Source organism: Hippopotamus amphibius, chromosome 14, assembly GCF_030028045.1.
Source record: "Hippopotamus amphibius kiboko isolate mHipAmp2 chromosome 14, mHipAmp2.hap2, whole genome shotgun sequence".
Classification (NCBI taxonomy): Eukaryota; Metazoa; Chordata; class Mammalia; order Artiodactyla; family Hippopotamidae; genus Hippopotamus; species Hippopotamus amphibius.
In genome coordinates, this window is record NC_080199.1 from 2,460,959 (window position 1) to 2,482,346 (window position 21,388).

At 47.8% G+C, this 21,388-nt stretch overlaps 1 protein-coding gene across 3 annotated transcripts in view; it reads right to left on the reverse strand.

Annotated features, from left to right (window-relative positions):
* Positions 1 to 21,388, reverse strand: part of COL4A2 (collagen type IV alpha 2 chain) — a 163,189-nt gene that overhangs the window by 99,348 nt on the left and 42,453 nt on the right. For all 3 annotated transcript variants that reach the window (XM_057707666.1, XM_057707667.1, XM_057707665.1), the window contains exon 4: positions 15,399 to 15,479. In XM_057707666.1, coding sequence (XP_057563649.1) covers positions 15,399 to 15,479 — 81 coding nt within the window. The remainder of the gene's footprint in view (positions 1 to 15,398; positions 15,480 to 21,388) is intronic.

Below are 21,388 nucleotides of genomic sequence, written 5' to 3' on the forward strand. Positions count from 1 at the left end.
AACATGCAAAAAAGAATCACAGTATAGACAGAGATCCCGCAGACGACAGTAAAATGTCTCTAAATTTGAAACAACGGCAGAGCACTGATTATTTTGATTAAAAAAGAGCACGAGACAAATGATACTTCTTACTCCTACATCCCTGACTTGTCAAAAGGAGACTTCTGGGACACTGCCACAGCCCACAAATCACACGAAGGAAAAATGGGGCAATTTGGCACGGTCTGCAGAGACAGAAACCTTTTTTTTTTTTTTTTAAACAAAAAAATCTATTGACAAATTTGGGGAAAGTTTTTCTCTTTGTGCCTGACCCCACCCTCACGAAAGGTCTTTTCAAAGACCAACCTCCATGGTGGTCCGTGGGGCCCCAGGGGGTCCGAAATCAATGGCTCTATTGTCAGTACCTTCTTGAAATATCCAACGGTCCATGTTTCTTGTATATGCTTTAAGTTTCCATGAAATACAGTAAGGACACTTGGAAACTCGGGAGGCGGGGAGGGGAGCAGATAGAGCATTCTTATTTTAAAAAAAGCAAAAGGTGAGGGGCTTTCCCCAGCTGCTCAGGGTGGGGAAGGGACATGGGATCCTGGCTGTGCCACCGGCGCCTCTCCCATCTGTGCGCCAACTCCCTGTCGGTTTATTCCAGGAATTCCTGCTGACGCAAAGCCAACAGAATATGGAGATCAATGGGGCAATAAATGGTGGAAATGGGACTGACCGTGAATTCCTGGAACAGCCAGCGTCAGACCCCAGGCAGAAAAGTTCAATTCCGGGGTTATCTCATACGGCAGTGACACCACCCGTGAGACTTCCCAAAGGATGGGAAATAGTGCCAAAAGTAGAAGGATATCGAGCACACTTGCTGCTTTTGAAAATAATTATTCATTCTCGTTTGAAGCGGTTAGGAACATCTGAACTAGGTTTGATACAAAAACTTGATAAATGTAGAGCAGCACTAATGAATTCTAATAAGTTTCAGGGCATTAAAAATACACCCGGGGCTTTATTTTAAGTTCTAAGATAAGATTAGACGCTATAAATAACTAAAATCCCATGTTGGACATGTGAATAAAGGGTTTTCCATGATAGTAAATTGCTAGTCTCCTGGAAACATACATAGAAAGGATACAAATTTTTAATAAATATAAAATGTATAAAATCAAAATACACAAACATACTGTGTACACGTATGCGCACATATATGATGTATACATTTCAGAAATCTGAGGTTATGTATTTTAATACGTATATTTTAATTCTAAGAAGAATCATCTTATTCCAGGAACTTTTGCTACTTGGGTGGCTGTCAGGAAAGGATACAGGATGACAGTTCAGAGCATCCCTCGTCCTCCATCAAAGGCAGTTTCAAAGGACTGATCTATTCATCTTTCAGATCAACATGCGATTTCCATGACTCATCTTTCCTTCCAAGATAACTGACATTTTTGAAGGGCACCCTTTTTGTTAAATTTTATTTTCTTCTACTAAAGAAGTCTTTTTAATCTGCTGGAATTAAGGAGTTCATTTTCATCCACAAAGTTCTTTTTGTTTACTTCCTTGGTCTGAGTATTCTACTTGAGGGTATGCAGATGCCTGCATATCCTTTCTCATCAATGCTGTCCTCAAAATAAAGTCTTAAAAATGCCAGGGGCAATTAACACTTAGACATCTCCTTTTTGGTTAGTAGCCGTTTCATGGAATGTCTGTGTTTGAATTAGATCAGCATTAGACACGTAAAGACTGATTAAAAAAAGATAAAGGGCAGAAGAGGATCCTCATTTCCGCCGTCTCCAAAACAGAAACTTTAGCTGCACCTTCAGCAATTTCACAGGAATCACAGTAAAATCTGGGTCAAGGTTCAAAAATTAATTGCACAAATGGAAGCCCAATAGTCAAAAACAACAACAAAAAGGAACACGACGAGAAACTCACTGAAAGAAAAAAAACGGAGTTCTGGGTAGAAATACATTGCTTTGCTTGTGAGCCAATGCAATGACGTGTCTGGTGAAAACAGAGTCTTAGAAGCACAGCATCCAGCCCTGGGAGGAAATAGTCACCCTTCCCTCCACACTGGCCAGGCAGCTGCTGGAAAGCTAAGTTCAAATCTGCAGGCCAGGACCCCAGAAGGGAAGTGAGAAACTCAGAAGAAGGGGATTTGAAGGAGCGCACGGTTTTCATATGAGCAATTGGGTCAGGAAGTCAGGGGCACAGGTAATGCAACGACTGATGCTTTAATATGAGGAAGGTTGGGAGATCATGTTCTTCCCTAAGTTCTGCTGAGATCAGCAGATTTGGAGGGAGTGGAGTTGTGATGGGGTCAGTAGCGGGACGACGAAAGAGAAAAGCTCACTGGGGTACCGGGAGCTTTGCAGTCGAATGGTGGAAGCATCGCCAGGGCATCTGAGTTTGTGTGCAACTGTGGGGTGGGATGGGGAAGGTGGGGTTCCTGTTCAGGAAGCAGGCGTGTGCCACAGCTTAACCCTTCCTATGTCGCAATTATCTCCAGAGTTTTGGGGACAGCCACCCCAGCACACGCTGCGGTGGGGTGCCACCGCCCATATGCCGGGATGATCGTGCTGGTCCCATAAACCGTTCGCCAATGGTGTGGAACTGTGCTCTTCCTCATGGTATTGCATTTTAGTGGTCTAACTGTAACGGCGCGAGCAGGACTCTGTGGGGTCTTCCTGGGACAGACCCCTCCCCCATATCCTGGGCTGCAGCCCCTCCCTCAAGTACCCAGATCACGGTCCCCGATGCACATTTCCCGAGTTGTTTTACAGATGCTCAACCACCACCAAATGGAAGAAACCAACAACCTGATGATCAGGAGCCCCCAGACCTCCTGGCGCTTAAGGATTGATAACTTCAACCCCGTGACATCCCCCTGTGACCTCACCACTAACCAGTTAGAGAATTACGCAGGAGCTGGTCACGCACCTGCGATTCCCCTCCGTCACCTGACCTGCAGAGATGCTCTGCTGATACTCCTTGGGGAGCTCAGGGTTTCCTGAGCACCAGTCACCCATTCTCTTTGCTCAGGCCCGCAACAAACCTTTCTCTGCTCCAAACTCCGACGTGTCGGTTTGTGTGGCCCCACTGCGCGTGGAGCACACGAACTTGCCTTCAGTAACGTGATGATGGAAGCTCATCTAAGTCTGTTGGTATAGCCATATTGTAACCGACTGTGTAACTTTCGCCTTCTTGGATTTCAAATAAAACATCCTAATGCTATTATTTAGTTCAAATCCTTTGTCTTCTCCTCTAGTTGACCAGGAGTTTAAAAAAAGACTGTTCAAATATAATACTATTATGGCACTAATATCACTTTATTCCATAACGCGTAGAGGTTAACTGTATGTCTTCAGGCTGTTCTTTGGTTCTTTTCTACACAACACTCGAGGAGAACAGGCTGATGTCATGCCCCTGGCATCTCTTGATTTCAAAATATACTCTTTAAAGGCAAGAAAAACACTGGCCAGAGGAGAAATCATTTCTAAGAAAGACGTGAAGCTGACAGGGGAACAGAAAGAAATCTCCTAGGGGCTCAGATGGGCTTGTTTTATTTCTTGTCTATGGCATGTCTTACACTGAGTTTCTTTTAGGTGAAGCTGTGGCATTAATCTTATTGTCTGGAAATTTTAAGTGGGATTCATTGTAAGTGAGAGTCTCAAAGAAAAATTCTGTTTTTGAGGAAGAGTTGGACTTTTTTAGTTCAATTTTTAGGAGTTAGCTTATTTTCTTTTGCAATAACATATACTTTTCATTAACCGAGGTTTTTTTTTTTTAGTGAATTTTACTCTGGACATATACGAATCTATTCTGAGGTGTGCGTGTGTGTGTGTTTTCATTAAGTAACCAGGAAAGCCTTTCTTTTCGGGAGTTCTCTAGGGACAGAATGAATATTCAACAGTCTCAGATGTATTCCTTGTCCTTCCTGGGTAAGACGGTGGGGAGATTTGACAAGGTACTACACCAACAATTCTATCATTCTGTGATGAGAAATGCAAATATTTGTAAAATATCAGTTGTTAAAAATGATGAGGAATTCCCCCCAGGGCCTTCGAGTGAGGAAGCCGCCTTCCTGTTTCAGCCTCGTGCTTGGGTTACCCGGCCTCCTATTCACGCCCCCCGCCCCTTTCTTTCGAGGGGTGGGGGTGTGGTTTGGGGCCGTGGGCGCACACCACCAATTCGGTGAAAGACTTGTGCATCTCACCCTCAGTGGCTGGTGTAGCCAGGCTGCCCAGCTATAAGACTTGCCACTTCCCTGAGCTGAGTTGAGAAGTGTAGAATGTTAAAATCAACACAGAAAGAAAACTGCTTGCTAGGCAGTCACAGGATTCTGTTCATTTTGTTCCAAATCATTGCCAACGCATTGGTCCTCACAGCCATGGCAATATGTCTTTTACCGAATCTAAGAAAGGCTAGTCTTGTTGTCAGATGCTGAATACGGTGCAACGCATACAACTGACCTTGACATCAGGGTTCTTTTGAAATATATCCTCGGAAGGCTTAAAAAAATGCCATTATCACCATTTGGAGTGCATTTTCTCAAAAAACCATGCACAGATAAATAGAAGCCAGCCCTTTAATTTTTATTATGGAGAGAGCAACTTCACCATAAAATCCATTTGTCCTCTGTTTCTTTATTTAAAACAGACTTGAAGTCTGAAGAACAGCTAAGTGCCTTACAAAGACACCATCTTAATAAAACATTTCGATGGTGACAATGCAGGTGAGAACTTATTAGGCCAAAGATGTTATTTACCCCAGAGTTAATTACTTCCATTTGAGTCTGTTTCTCTTTCTTTTGCTTCTTCCTTTCTGGTTCCAAATCTTTAGGAATAAAACATCCTAGCGGTGTTTTGAACACAAAAAATTTTGTTCCTATGGCAGGATTTTAATGCCATCCATACAAGGCTTGCATTGGGTTACTGGAAGGTCTATTCCCGCTTCAATTCTTCTGGAATTTAAACTTCTAGGCTGGACACCGAGAGGAAGGGGACAGGGATATTTTGATCTTTCTAATCAGTGGGGACATATGCCCTTTTGAAGGCTTGCTTGAACTTCCCGTATGAGTCAGACATCTGAATGACTCGGTTGTCTACACCACAATGGGCTAGTTTGGGTGGGATGCCAGAGGACTCAGATGGCAGGCTGTTCAGACTCTCAGGTTGGGCAGTTTCTTAAGAAAAACCTGAAGTGCCTAAAGCACTTAAAAAATAATCTATAGTCACCTGCATGCCAGTGATGTGGATAGCACCTTTGGCCTTTGACTATCAAGGACACGGGCATCTCCTTCTGATTCAAGAAGGAGAAAACAACGCTGAGAAAAGATGACCCTCCCCACCCTGGAGTGAGAAAACTGTGCCTACGCCACTTGGTTGGGTCATTTCTGCCATTGTTTTCTGGTTATTATTTACAATCTCTGGAAGAAAATAAGAGTTATTTCAAAAATATGCAGAACAATCTACTAGTTCTCTCTTTATTATAGGAGCGGTCTGGAGTAAGAGTACTTAGATGAAGAGTTCGCCTCTTGTACAGACTGCTCTGATGAACTGGACACAGATGCTTTTTCCGTATGAAGACTCGACCATTTTAGACCCTCTCTTCCCACCGCACAAGGGGAGACAAATTCAGAGAATATATTTCCATTTGCAGATGGCGTTTAGAAAGCATGTCATATTTGGTAAGAATTTCTCTCTGGTCATTTTAGAAATCCTGCAATTGTTTACTAAGGATAGACTGGGGGTGAATAAAACAAAACAAAGGTCTTTGAAGACTGGCATTCCTTCCCTAAGAGAAAAGGAAATGCTTCAGTGCTGTACTTGTCAAAACATTCCATCGGGGGAAGGAAGACGAGGGATTTCCAAAGGCAGAGCTTCAGTCTGGCTTAGAAGAAGAGCAGACTGTTCCTTTCTCTCAACCCGGTTTATCAACGGTCTCTTGGAGTCGGTGTGAGGTTTTCAATCAAAATTCAGAACAGTACTAATACTGATATCCTGGCTCTGACCCCAGAAATGTTTTCCTTGAGGCCATGAAAGGGAGGCCGTTTCCCCAGAACTGTCAACTTTAGACTGGAACCCAGTTAATCATTTCCTTGCCATCCTTGGTGCCGGTGGCCGGTGTGGACAGCCCGGTGTCTCCCCGAGGTCTTGCTGGCTGAGGCCGCCGCCCAGAATCCACGGTGCCCCTTGCTCACGTGCCTCGACCAGCCGGCCGGCCGCAAGGCATCATGTCTGTGCTTTTGCATAAACCATACTTTCCCCAATGTCCCATTTTTCATAAAAACATCTAGTATCAGTTTAGGGTCAAAGGGTTGGGAGAACAGGGACCTGTGTAGGTTAAAAAAAAAAGTTATTTTCTCTCTCAAGTTCATCCTCTCTTCCGCCTGAGCTCTGAGAACGTCTACTCCATGCTCCTTTGGTTTGGATGGAAGTTCAGAAGGGAACATAGGGGTGTGTGGTTCTCTCAGAAAGAAAGAGTGGGCTTCCCCGGGTATGTCTGGGGCAGTAGACACCTCAAGCAAGATTTGAGAGTTTGAAGCACAAAGTAAGCATCTTTCAGTAGCAACACCTGGAGACAAGAGTGCAGTATGATTTATTCATTATGAAGGAATGTGGTCTAGGCGGCCAGAGCGACATGCGTGCGTGTGTGTGTGTGTGTGTGTGTGTGTGTGTGTTTGTGTATGTAGTTTCACCAGAAGAGGGAGAAATGGATAAATAAAATGTGCAAATACTTAGAATTCCCCCTGCGCTCAGGTACTAAGTCGCCTTGTGCCCCGTGTCATTACTAACCTACTGTAAACGTGTCCTCCGCTAACTACAGTTTTAGACCAAATACCTGCTCTGCTGTTACCAAAGCAGCCGCGTCGCGGGCATTTCCTGTTGTGGTTGATAAATGCTAAGTCACAACCACCATGATTAATTTTCACCAATGATTTTCATGGTTCCTATTGTTTAATGATGCATCCGCTGGTAGGAAAACACAGGCATCCAGGGTAGAGTTTGTCATGCTTCAGATGAAGGACAGGATGGTTTCAATGGTCACGGAAATATGTTTTTCTCTAAGTGCTGACTTTCATTCATCAGACTGTCTAAAATGATGTTCTTTTTGTCCATCCAGTGAGATAGTATTACAATTTTGTCTTTTCAGGGTTTTAATAACATTTTCTTCCTTTTGGATGGGTTCCAAACTGGCCCGTTTTCTATCAAACTGTGACGAGTGTTTGGATGGTCTCTGGGGCTTCCCTGGTGGTGCAGTGATTAAGAATCCGCCTGCCAATGCAAGGGACATGGGTTCGAGCCCTGGGCCGGGAAGATCCTACATGCCGTGGAGCAACTAAGCCCGTGTTCCACAACTACTGAGCCTGTGCTCTAGAGCCCACGAACCACAACTACTGAGCCCACATGCCGCAACTACTGAAGCCTGCACACCTAGAGCCTGTGCTCTGCAACAAGAGAAGCCACCGCAATGAGAAGCCCATGCATCACAACGAAGAGTAGCCCCTGCTCGCCACAACTAGAGAAAGCCCGCATACAGCAATGAAGAGCCAACGCAGCATAAATAAAAAAATAAATAGATAAATAAACAGATAAATAAAAAAGAATGGTCTTTTGCAATTGAACATTTGCCATACTGCAGTGGGGTAGGGAGAGGGAGGGGCCAGAGAGCCCCCAGCGACTTCCCTCTGCCCCAGCTGCACAATTAAATCGTTTCTACAACACTTGGCTGCAAGCTCTGCTTTAGGAAAATGCTTACTTGGTCTTGCCGGGAAGAAGGCAAGAGTGATGCTACGGTCCGAAGCTGTGGGCCTGGATCACATCGGTCTCCTGCACCAGGACAACCAGGAGAGGAGTTTTCAGAGTGGAGGGGGGTGGGGCTTGATGGGAGCTCAAGCTGGCAAAGCAAATTCTCCTAAGAGGCCGTGGGTTACGGAGGAAGATGAGGGGACAAGCCAGTTCACACACTGTTCTTCACTGACTGACGTCATCCTGTACGTTACAGCATTGCCAGTGCGCGGCACTCACGGGTCTGTGCATTTCTGCGATAACACCCTTTTTGTAAAGACATAAGCCCACGCAGGTTGCAAGTCTTGGTCTTACTTTCATGAAGCCCTGAGTTTACACTGTTTTATTTTCGTCTCGGATTTAATATCTGGAGCACTCTTACCTATTCGCTACGAGTTCACTGCGTGTTTCCTCCACTCTCCACCTTGACACTCACAATTGTGATCTTGTATGAAGATAGTAGCCACTGGCCATACAGGGCTACTTAATGTGAATTTGAATTAACTAAAATTAGGTAAAATCTAAAATTCAGTTTTTCCATTTCACTAACCACATTTCAAATGCTCAAACAGCCGTGGTGCGTGGTGTAGGTAGAGAGCATTTCCATCTTTGCAGAACACTCTTTTGGAGAGCACAAGGCTAGACTATTAGCTGCAAAAGATTAGGGATAGGAACTGCTCTGTTTATTCTGCATCCCTGGTGCCTAGACAGACCCTGATACGTGCCAGATGTGCAAACAATATCTGTTGAATACATAAATTTGTTTTTAAATTTTTAGCAGCCAACTATGGCTGTGTGGGATCTGCTGCCTGTGTGAGGGGCCACGTTTTCTGGCATCTTTTCTGACTAGAACTTGACCCCAGTCGACTGGATCACCAAAGCATGAACCTCACCAGCTTCCCCATGAGAGCTCTGGGACTTGAGCAAGTTGTAAGTCACACAGCTCCTCTAAGGAAGTCTCCTGAAGGGCTTCTCACCTCACTCAGTCCAAGGGTCTCTACGACTCTTATATGACCTCCCTTCTCTCTCGGACCTCGCCTCCCACGAGTCTCTCCTCCTTGCTCTGCTAGGATCGCACCGGCTCCCAAGGTGTCCCTTAAGTACGCCAGGCACACCCTGACCTCGGGGCTGCCCCTGCTGTTCAGGGCATCCCCCCACTGTTCACTGATGCACCCCCTTCTCCTAGACACATGTCTGGCATGTGGATGACACAAAATACAGATTCGAGCATTGAAGGAATGTAAAATTCCTTGTTAAAAGGAGGCTACAGTTCTTCTTACCATGGCAGACGTAAAAGAAAACATCACTTTAAAAACACATCACTTATGGGACTTCCCTGATGGTCCAGTGGTTAAGAACCTGCGCTTCCACTGCAGGGGGCGCGGGTTCGATCCCTGGTCGGGGAATTAAGATCCCACATGCCACACAGTGTGGCAAAAAACCCCAAACAAAACAAACAACCAAAAAACACACATCACTTGTGTGCAATGTACAAATTAGGTGGGCATCGTCTAAATCTGCTGCAGTACTCTTTTCTCTGCAGAAAGTAACCAAGTCACGGAGCTGACTGCAGCCACAGTGGTGTCGGGCTAGCCGGTACCACTGCCGTTCCAGAGACGCACTAAAGATAAGCACATGATGTTGAAAGTAGGTGAGAGCTATGTGTAGACAAAGGTTAGACAAGCCCAGAAGCCAGGCAGGGGTTCGGCTATTTCTGAGTCATTCTTTGCCCTTTCTGGGCTGTGCTAGTGCAGAACATACAGGAGATGACTTCCACCAGGGCCGCGGAGCAGACCGTTAACAAGCACCTGCCTGGAAAGGCAGCAGCTGGTTTGAGAAGAGGTCTGCCACAGCAGCACTGATGTTTTCATTCCACACTCGCAAGTGTCTTCCCACAGCCGAGATCGATGGCCATGCGGCTTAGGGAACCCCCCGGAGCGGCAGACCACACACAGCGTATACATCTGGAAGACTGCGTTCTGAGCATCTCCCCATTGCTCCACAGTGGTCGACCAGTCTGCAGACTTATACTGAGCCATTTTAAAGAAAAAAATCAGTTTTATTCCCATATCCCAGTTATACACATTTGAGGGTAAGGTTTAGGATTCACAACACGCAATAGAGGATACCACCTTGAGGGAGACTACAGCTCACCGTGGAGAAGACCTTGCCACAGTCACGGCGGTCCGGAGCTGCTCAGGGCCCCTCTGCTCCTTTCCCTGAGGTGACGGGTCCGCTTCCTGCATCTCCTGGTCGCGGCCCCCCTGGGCTTGCAGCACCCCATCCGTCCATCACCCCCCACCGCCGAGAGCTTTCTGTTCATACTTCGCTTCCTCTCTCACTCCGTGTCTCTCTGGTTTCTTTCACTGTGATTTATATTGTTGAACTTAAAGAATCCTGTGAGGTTCAGAATTATTTGCTCATACTTTGACCCAAGTCCAGGGATCCATAGACTGTGGGAACGTCTTCGCTACGTGAAAAAAGTGCAACAGCCAAACACAATGCGCCTCTGTTCTCAGCTTTTTCTTACGTGAGTGAGCTTGTCAACTGCACCCTCCCAGGAGCTGAGGTTAGTCTTGGGGCTCCTGCTGCCAGGCCCACGGGGGGCAAGTGCTGGGTGACGACCGCACAGGGAGGGGGACATGCCAGGTCCCTCCCTCAGGGCGGAGGGTCCCTACAGCTCCGGGATCAGTCGCAGTGGTGGCTTCTGCCACGGCAGCCTGACGGGGCCACGTAACCACCTCGAAAATTCCCAACGTCGGGGACGTCATCTGTCTTTGTGTTAATACCCAACCGCCTAGGAAAACAGGTGCCTTGTGAAGGCTGATGCCATTAAAATGTTGAAAGAGCCTATCGGATCTGAGTTCATGGTCAAAAACCAAAGGGTTGGGGGAACAGGAAGCTGACTCATTGAAATAATGAATTAAAACCGACCACAGCTGGAAAACTCTGAGACCTTCACAACCTTTTTTGAGTTAATGCACAAAAGCAAAGGCGTCTCTGTTTGTTGACGCGATGCCTCACCTGCTCTCTCCCTGTCCTCTCTCCTGTGAATCTTCACACGACACGGCGCCACTCACTCTGCCCCGACAGAAATTCTGTAACCGAAATTCTCTCTGATGTTTGCAGCTCAACTACCTTTTATCTCCACCACGTGTAGAGAAAGAAAGAAGAAAAAGAATAGAGACAGAGGAGACAAGGGAGCCCTCCTACACTGTCGGTGGGAATGTAAATTGGTACAGCCACTCTGGAGGACAGTATGGAGGTTCCTTAAAAAAAACTAGAACTAGAGTTACCATATGATCCAGGAATCTCACTTCTGGACATGTATCTGGAGAAAACTCTAATTGGAAAAGACACATGCACCCCAATGTTCACTGCAGCACTATTTGCAATAGCCAAGACATAGAAACAACCTAGATGTTCACTGACAGAAGAATGGATAAAGAAAATGTGGTACATTTATACAATGGACTATGACTCAGCCATAAAAGAATGAAATCATGCCATTTGCAGCAACATGGATGGACCTAGAGGTTATCATACTAAATGAGATACATCAGAGAAAGACAAATATCATATGAATCACTTAATGTGCAATCTAAAATGTGATACAAATGAACTTATTTAAAAAACAGAAACAGACTCACATAGAACAGAAACTTATGGTTACCAAAGGGAGCGGGGGGTGATAAATTTGGAATTTGGAATTAGCAGATACACAACACTATATATAAAATAGGTAAACAACAAGGTCCTACCATATAGCACAGGGAACTACATGCAATAGCTTGTAATAACCTATAATGGAAAATAATCTGAAAAGGAACACACACACACACACACACCCGAATCACTCTGCTGTGCACCTGAGTCACTGTAAATCAACGACACCTCGATTTTAAAAAAAGACTAGAAAGAGATACAGGGGCCAGACAGCTTCGTCTGTTGTGGCAAGTGTGTGACCGTTAGCGAGTTAGTTGCCTTTCTTCGTGGACAGCACCCTGCCGAGTACTGCTGGATGAGGACTTATGCTTTCTAATTACTCCAATATACTTAATAGGGATTCCTTGAAATACAAGCCCTCCAACAACATCAACGTCTTAACTCATTTCTTAAAGTTACTGTTTTTTTTTTTTTTTATTCACTATGCAACTGAAGAGATGGTTGGAGGATTGGCTACGGAATCACAACTCTTGAGTCCAGAGAGCAAAACCTCTTCTCACCTCTGCCTGTGTGCTTTCCCCTGACCCCAGGGAATCTCCTCCGTTAGGTGAACATCTGGCCAGGGGCGTGCAGTCACAGAAGATTACTGTATTGGAACACGGATTCATCTGAAAGTCTGAGGGCTCGAGTTCTGTTCTGGACCGAGACGGAAGCAGGTCACTTAGCCCTGATGTCCTGTCCTCCCACGTGAACTGGAGGAAAAGGCTGGGTCACCCTCTGCACCTCCCAGCTCTGACCCGGGAGCAAAGGGTGCACAGACAGCTGGGCTTCAGCTTCCCCGCCTTCCTGCCCCAGCTACTGGCTTGCCAGAATGATCCACGGGGCGGGTGGTTCTGTCTGTGAGAAACAATTCTCCCCCTGTGACAACCCGCCACCCACCACTCCAGGGCGACAGTTTGGCTTGAGACAGAGCTTACTCATTTGGTAACATGAGAATTCCTCTGGAACCAGAATCCATACTACATTTGTGATTTCTGCTTGGAGTCCAAAAGTTATCCAGTAACATACAGTTTCTGATGTTGGCTGTCGCCATGGCGAGGAACACATTGACTGGACCCGATGCCCATATAAGGCGAGCCCGGAGCCCGGGGAGGCCAGCTCTGCAGCCCGGGGCTGTCACGGCTGCTATGGTGGCATCGAGGGGGAAACAGACAGCGGGGGACCCCAGGGGAAGCTTGGGAAAGAACAAACTATGCACACAGCTCTCTGAGCAGCAAAATCCACCCCACGGCTATTTTTGTGTATTACACGACTTCCGAAAAATACTATCACTCCAGAACTAGGGCAGAAATCTCTCTGCTTTCATTTCGACAGGACCCCATTTGGGTAGATTTGCTAATGAACGAGTATTTAACATACATACACCAGGTTCGCAGAATGGACACAGACATTCTATCTTCATAAATGATTTCATAAAGTATATGTGACTGTCCTACCAATAAATACCTTCAGTGATACACTGGGCTTAGGCCGTAGACAGTGATAAATGGGGTTAGTGATGTCTCCTTCCTGGGCTTTCTCCTTGTCTCCTATTGTCAGCCATTCCTATCACCTTACTGATCAATATTCAATAACACACCTGAATCAATCAGGCAGCCTCGGGTGCCGGCGGTTAGAATCCCCCAGTTTGAATCTGCGTAGCCCAGTAAGTGGGTCTAGGCCTCTCTCCACATACTCTGGAGAGTGGCACCTGCAGACCACCACCCAGGTGGGGTACCACGGGCCCCACCTCTTGAACAGACTATCCGGACAACTGCTAAGTCTCAACTTTGGACTGAGACTGCTAACGTGTCTGCAGAATTAAAGGAAAGTCAAGCCCACACTAGGTTACTCATGTTAATGAAACTAACCAGAGGTGTCGTTTTTTACTTTTTGGCAACGTGTAGAAAGAGACTCAAGGTATTTTCTTAATCAGGGACGACAGGAAAAAACGCCTGTGCTGTAAACTTTAGAAAGACCTGGAGACCTGCAGAAATTCTCTTCTAATGACCTCTTTGAGAAGACCCTCGGCGTCTTCAAGAATCCACTGCTGTGCAGACAGCATCACATATGGAAATAATCAGAACGAACTATCTTTCCAGAAGAAAAGCATTCTTGTAAAAGCACTATGGGAAATGTTCACATATTGGTTCTACGCTAACTAATCATAAAAAGTGAAAAAGAATAGACCCAGCCCCCTTCTACTCCGTTTGGGTTCTGTTTGGCAGATCCTAGGGAGAAGAATGCAGGTCCATCTAGAGCCGGGCTCCCTTGGACTCGGGCAGCTCTCACAGACATTTGCACACCACGCGTTTGTCTTCTCTGTGTCCGTATAAGGCTGAGCTAGCCAAGCGTTGGGGGAGGGGGGAGTCCTACAGTCAGGCTTTTTACCACAGCTCCAGAAACATCGCTGGGAAAATCTATAGCAAGGCACCCCAGGGGAATTGTAAATCTCGCCGAACGGTTTCCATATACTCAAAAAAGACTTCTTGTTAAATGATGATAAAGCATCTTCATCTAGCAATTCCTTAAGCATAAAGTCCCCACTCCAAGCAGAGGTACCCTTTACAACCACAGCAAACACTGGCATGATGAACACAGCCCGTGGAGACAGAAGCTTTGATCTCCTGGAGAAGACAGCTGCGATCTTTGCCACTGAAATAATGGTCAGTCGCATGTTAGCACACAAGTCCACCGCAGTATAGAGGGGCTCCCCGTCACACCTTTTACCTGTTTGACTTTTGCGGGGAAGGTGGGGGGGACTCAGGGAGGGGATGGTGTAGGGTATAACACCCAGAGACGGTCGTCTCGTCCTCCTGGCAGGGGGGGATGGGGCCTGGCTACTTTAAAAACTGCCTTCAGGATTCAGTCTGGTGAAGCTCATGTGGAACCCCAAGGATGGTTATAATTCCGGAATCCAACAAGGACAAGGCAATGCAGGCGAGAAGTCCCAATGGCGCTGGACAAACGTGAGGGAAATGCGTGACTCTAAAGCACAAGGACTCAACAGACTTTGGGTCACAAAATGAAATACTGCTCCTCACAGTGCTACACACCAAAATGGGCTTAAACCTGTACATATAAACAATCCCTTTTAAAATTCAGCAATGCCAAGACTCAAACGTCAGCTTTAAAGGCAAAAGTTTTTTTTTTTTTAAGCTCTTCATTGGCATATAATTGCTTTACACTGTTGTGCCAGTTTCTGCTGTACAACAAAGTGAATCATCTGTATTTATACATATATCCCCATATCCCCTCCCTCCCATGACTCCCTCCCACCCTCCCTGTCCCAGCCCTCTAAGGCATCACCCATCATCGAGTCGATCTCCCTATGAAAGGCAACACTTTGATTGAACATATTACACCCAATATCGGGTCCATATTTCAAATTCTACCAGATGTTGTGGTGATGTGGGGGGACCATTTTTCTCTGACTTACCTATGAAGTGGGCTTTACATAAAGGACATTCAGGGAATAAGTGGGATAATTTTAAAAGCCAAAGTGATTCTCAGTGGTACAATGCCAGTGCCCTCTAGTTTAAATAGATACTGCTGTATAAATGTGACTACGCTTTCTTTACGCAATATTTTTACAAAATACATATTTATATGTAATATAAATATAAAACATAGTTGCATTAGGGATACACACATGCACACACGTGTATTTATGACAATGAACAAGAGAAAAGATGCTTGAGGAAGTCAACACTGGTCTCAATTTGTTAAGAAAGTGGTATAAATCGACCCGATTTTGCATGATGTTATTGTTTGTTTCATGGAAAAGAACACACCTGTATTAAATTTCTTGCGAATGGATGCAAATGACTTAATCAGGCAATATACCACACTCCGCCCAAATGGAACTGTGAGGAAGCCAGTGCCTGGCGCAATGCTACGACTTACCCGCCCTCCTTTCTCGGGATAGCACTGGCAGCCCCCGCTGCAGTCTCGCCCTCCGCAGGGCACATCCAACTTCTTCACACCCTGCAAAAATGAAACACAAAGCAGAGGAACAGTTACCTACGGCACTGCGACTACAGAATGCAGCCTAACGCCGTAACGCTGAGAGTCCTTCCAATTCTAACACCTCTTCGTTCAAAACATTCAGTACGTCTTCCAAAAACAGGATGTAATTTTTAGAGCAGCTTTAGGTCCGTAGCAAAGGGTGCAGAGGTTTCAGGCGCAGCCCCTCTCCCTCTTCCACCTCTCAGCCATCAACATCCCCCACCAGAGGGGACATTCGCTACCACCCACGAACCTCCACTGACACATCATCACCACCCAAGGGCCACACTTTACATCAGGGCTGCCCTTGGTGCCACGCATTCTATGGTCATAACACTACTACGTGTCAGCCGCCAGCCTAGGTCCTGGGGCTCAGAAGTCGAGGAGAACACTCCCTGGATGCGGGGCTCCTTGGATACGGTGCTAGTTTGAAGGAGGAACTCCAGGCACGGAGGAAACAGCCCGTCGTTCTGCCTGGCAAGGTGGGGGATGGATTCTGGGGGGAGGCGTCTGAGGCTGAGTAGGATGGGGTTAGGGTAAACGCGCAGGGCACTCCTGGTCCCATCACACAGCACAGATCCCGGCGAATTACAGGGAGAAGGGGGTTCTGATCTGGAGGCGGAATCTGCAGATACACCTGGTAGGATGACAGGCCCTGGCCACCATCACGGGGTACCCGCCATCCACAGAGAAGTCCTCCTTCCCTTCCCTTCCCTTCCCCGAGACGTGCTCACTTGGGGTGCAGAGGAGGAGCAGTTGGGGAAGAGGCTTTTCCTAAATATTTACTCAGCTGGGTTGGGGTGACATCATCAAACTTCTTGTCAGACACAGAGATATAACTCTCTGAGGACTTTAGTGGAGAACTGGGGGCGTTCTCTGGCTGGACGACTCCACCGAGGAAAAAAGCATGTCTTGCCCTTGATATCAGAATTTCAGGCAAAAGATGGGCTTGGAGAGTGGACCGTGTCTGAGCTCTTCCTTTCAGACTGTGTCCACAGCACTAAATATTTTGAGTAGGAAATGACAATCAGATGGGCCCCCTCCTCTCCCCTCTCTGATCAGCCAAGCGTCGGCCCTGCCCACCCCCACGCCCATCCCCTACAGGTCAGTAAGCGCAGCTGTCACCGGGGAACCTCCTCACTCTTGGCCAGACGGTCCGGAGCCCCCACGGAGCCCATGCGGCGGGGACCCTGGGCACAGTGAGCGCTGGTGAGCACGCAGCCAAACCCTACCACGCAGGCAGCACTCCCGAGAACAGACACCAGTCCAGCTCCAAACAAAATTGCATTTCATCACAGCGGCTCCATCCTCTCCTGAGTTAGGTCTCAAGGACTGAACGGGGGGTCCCTTGGGGACACCCTCTGAAGTTCATCTGTCCGTTCTTGTGCTAGCACGTCTGCCAGCATGTCCCCTGTCCCCGAAGGTTCGCGTGAAGATGCAGATGGGGCTGCCTGACCACCTCGGTGACTCCCGTCGGCACGAGGCTTTCTGGACAGTCAACCCTGGTGAGCACACGAGCAAACCCTGACTCAACACCATCTGGCCAGAGTTGCCGTTAGAACCTCACCAGCGACGCAGTGTTCTTTCTGTAGAGATGACACATTCCTTTCCTTTGCGAACTGCTTTCTACAGAGAGGTCTCATTTGAGAGTTTCACATTTTTTTTCTTATTCTCATTCTTTCCCGAATCTAACATCAGCTGCATCAGTCACTACTTTGGAGAATTAAAGAAAATCTGAAAATCTCAAACCCTTTGAAGAAACCAACAGGTCTAAAGCCTCTGAATCTCTCGGTTACCCTTCTGTCCTGAGGAAGGCAACAAGACAGCCCAAGCTCCACAATGCAGAGCAAACACGGATAAAATCCGTTCACACCCTCCAAATACGATTCTAGGTATTTGCCAATTTTTTTATGGCTTCGGCGTTTAACTACAGGGGGGCTCATTTTTAAATCCCACGATTGTGCATGTTTGGTTTTTATCCATCCAGCTCTGTGCCAAGACACCGGTTTATAGCTATCCGAGCTCCAAAGTGAGGAGCCTGGGGGGGCCGCTGTAGTCGTACTTTGTAACACGGACGGCTGTGACGTGAGTGCCTTGGCAAGGTGTCCCTGGCTCACAGAATCGTAATTCCCTCACCAGTTGTCTGGAAAGGGTAGGGGCCTCCTCAGGCATAACCTCCTCATCCCCATCTGGTGTTTCACATGCTATTTTTAATTTTGATGTTAGGGCCACTTGCCAAATTTCTGTATATAAATCAATGGTTGAAATGATTTTAATGGTTTCAAATCGATCTAACAGACTTTCTGCTCTAGGTTTAGGATACGCACCGGACTTAGTTATAGACAGGAGTTCATAACCCACTCAAAATTCAATATGCTTTCCTGCTTTTGGAACGAAGACTTGTAGGCCTGAAAACTCCCAGCCTCAATGCTTTTCAACCATGGCTCGGATACCCTGACTCAGCAGGTGAGGGAGACACTGCTGAGAGGTAGCCCTCCAGCCGACAAGCCACTTTCCATCATGGAAATTCCAGCCCTCGTGTTGTGTGTGTGTGTGTGTGTGTGTGTGTCTGGGTGTGTGTCTCCCATCAGCATCTCACACATCCTACAGAGGGGCTCTTAAGAATTCCAGCAGTGACAAGAGCCCTAAGTACCTCCTTCTGGAATGCTGGGTCTGCAGGATGAACAGAAGTATTTACTTCACGAGGGCAGGGCACGTGCTCCAGACATCTCTCAGAGACTGAACAAGTCTCAGGCCGAGCCGCGGCACTCCCCGGACGGAACCTGGGCTCTGGAACATTCTCACGGTGCGAACGCCCTCCCGAGCGCCGTGGATGAGGAGTGTGTGAAGTGCTACGTGGGGTCCTGTGTCTGTGTTCCAGCCCCACCCCACCCCCCAAACAGAAGAAGAACAAAGCTCAGACCAACCACTGCCCAGCCCAGGCCCTCCTGTCCACCCCGACTTCACTGCTCCACACAGCTCAGAGACAAAGCATCCTCCTCCCGTTGGCTCCTTAATAAAGACGACCAGCTTCCTCCCAGCCTACACCCGCCTCACATCTGCCCACCACCCGCGGAGGTGACGAGCTGGCCCTGCTCCAGATCTTGCACTTCAGACTCTTCCGGGTGGCGTGATTTCACCATGAGGTCCAAGCTCTCTCAGAAGCAGCAGTTCAATCCTCCATTCATTTCTCACTTCAAGTCTGAATCCCCGTTGGTCACACAGTATAGAGCAATACTCTAGCACCAGCTCTCCCTGAGCCCCCCTGCAGGTCACCAAGGTCAGTGCCCAGCATCTCAGCGGGAGAGGCAGCTCCCAGGGCCAGGAGGCTCCTGGAAACTCACCATCATGGACCAGCTCCATCTATGCAGCCGAGCTGGCCAAACGCTGACCTTGGTTTGGACGTCCCTCATCTCAGCGCTGACAAGGGCTCACAGTCCCATAGCCCTAATGATGCTGAAGAACCGTGAAAACTGCAAGGACGCCCCTCCCCGGAAAATGCTTGAAACCAACACACACGAGTCCTCACCGCCTCACAGTCACACAGAAACCCACCCTGCCTCCGGGACCTGGAGGCGCCTGGAACACACGGTTCCCAGCCCGGAGCGTTCAGGGAAACACTTTCTTTCAACGGCATCATCCGGGGGACCCTAACCCTCCCCCCGACTCCAAATAAATATGACAGCCGGAGGGGATCTTGGGGATCATTAATCTACCTTTTCACTTTGCAAATTCCCTCCCTCCCCCCCACTCCTCCCCTCCTTCTCCATTGTTCACTCTGGGTGATGCACGGTGCTGGTCGTGGGTACAAAGTGGGGAAGCGACCACGTAAACTAGTAGACAGGAAAATCAGGCAGACAAACAATGAAACCTACATCATTTCAATTATGGCAAGAACCACGAAGAAGGTGGCGGTATGGAGTGAATAAGAGAGAAGAAGGCCCACACACCAAATCACACCCGGTGACAGAGAGGACCGAGTCCCGGCCTTCCTCTGCGCTGTGCTGTGCCCTGTTCCTCTGTACGCGCCCACCCCACGAGGCCGACCTCCTGCCACGTAACCCGAGGCCTTTGCTGCCGGAGCCGCAGGGACTGACAGAGAACCGTCAGCCCTCAGGCCTGGCGACGTGAGGCCTCAGATCATGGTCACCAGGAATCACAGCAGCCAGGGCTGGAGCGAATTTGAACCCACTCTTCTCATGACCGTCAGGATGCACACACGTTGCTTCCGGCCCAGGACTCAGTTTCAAGTCATTGCCGATGCATCTCCAGGACAGACTGTCCACAGGCTGGGGCATCCCGAGTCCTACTTCTCAACCGAGAACCATCTCCGTTGCTACCGAGATGCATGATCATTTCAAACCGTGGATCTAACTTCCAGACTGTGGAGGGAGGGGGACCAGGGGATGAATCGCTACTTCTGTCAGCAGCTGAACGAGCATCACTGAGGACACTGCCATCCTGGCAGCCGCCTCGTCCGCCACCAGACTAGGGACCAGCCCCACTGGCCTCGTCCGCCCCTTCCAGGGCAGGTAGAGGAATGTAGCCTGCTGGGACACAAGGAAGGAAGGGACGTGAATTTTTAAAAAAAGTTTCCATTTTTTAAAAAAATTGTTTTGGCGTCTCGTTGATTTGCAATGTTGTATTAGTTTCTGTTGTACAGCAAAGTGAATCAGTTATACATGTAGCTATAAGCCACATTTTTTTTTAAGATTCTTTTCCCATATAGGTCATTCCAGAGTACTGAGTAGAGTTAAGGGACATGAATTTCGGCATCACTGTAAGCTCTCGACATCTCCAGAAGTGTTGTGAAGCTGAAAGGAGTAGTTCTGAAAAATCAGAGTGAATTATAGGTTTCGGGAAGTGAGAGGGAAGCAGCGTCAAGGTAAGACCAGGAACGTCTGCGAGCTGCACCCGGAAGAGGTGAAGGGTGGGCAGTCCTTGCAACAATTCACAGGAACAAAACCCACGTGGCAAGGAAGGAGTGGAGTGGGAGGGGGCGCGGCGAGGACGGCGGTTGACGGATTAGAGGTGGGGTTCAGACACAGTGTCAGAGAGGCGACCTAGCCACGCTTGACGTGCCGCTGCTTCGTCTACACGCGCCACCCCCAGCACGCCGTGTGGACCCAGCGCCAGCACCGCCTCGGCACTGGTGAGGGTTGCAGACCCCACCCTGGGTCAGAACCCGCCTTCCAGAGGATTTCCAGGTAAGCACGTCAAGTCTGGGGCACTAGGCTGACGGGCTGGCGTGGAGATGGGGGCTTTGTCTAGAGACAATGAGACAACTGCACACCACTGAGCCATCTCTCCAGGGGAGTAGAAAGTACCACTTCCTGCAGGGTCACTGTGTCCCTGACTAGTGTGGACCCAGGCGTGTCTGTCCTAGACAAGGGCCAGCCGTCCACATCCTTTGACCCCTGTCACCTGGGGTGCGTGTGGGGTGGCTCTGGGTGCCCAGCACACAGTTTGAGCCAAATCTCAATCTCAGTGCCAAAAAATTTTAGTTTTCTTTTCGTGATTCAAAGCATCCTTTGCAGACTTTTTTTTTTTTTTTTGCTGAATTTTATCCTGAGCTGAATTGATAGCCAGCACTAACGTGCTGATCAGAAATTCTAGGAACTGGAAATGGCCTGGATGGCTTAGAAGCCAACTGGCAATGTAAAGGCAGAAGATACATTTTCTAGAAACCTTGGATCATACTCTACTCCAATGGAATGCAACAGATGGTTTCCAGGGGCACCGTGGAGAGCTCTGAACAAGAGAGTTCTTGGTTAGCTTTTTATACGGCAATTCTGTTCTTTGGAGCCTTGTCTGAATCTTGGCAACATTACACTTTAGGATGAGTTAAAAATACATCTATTTGCATGGGCTTTCGTTCAGCCTAGAGA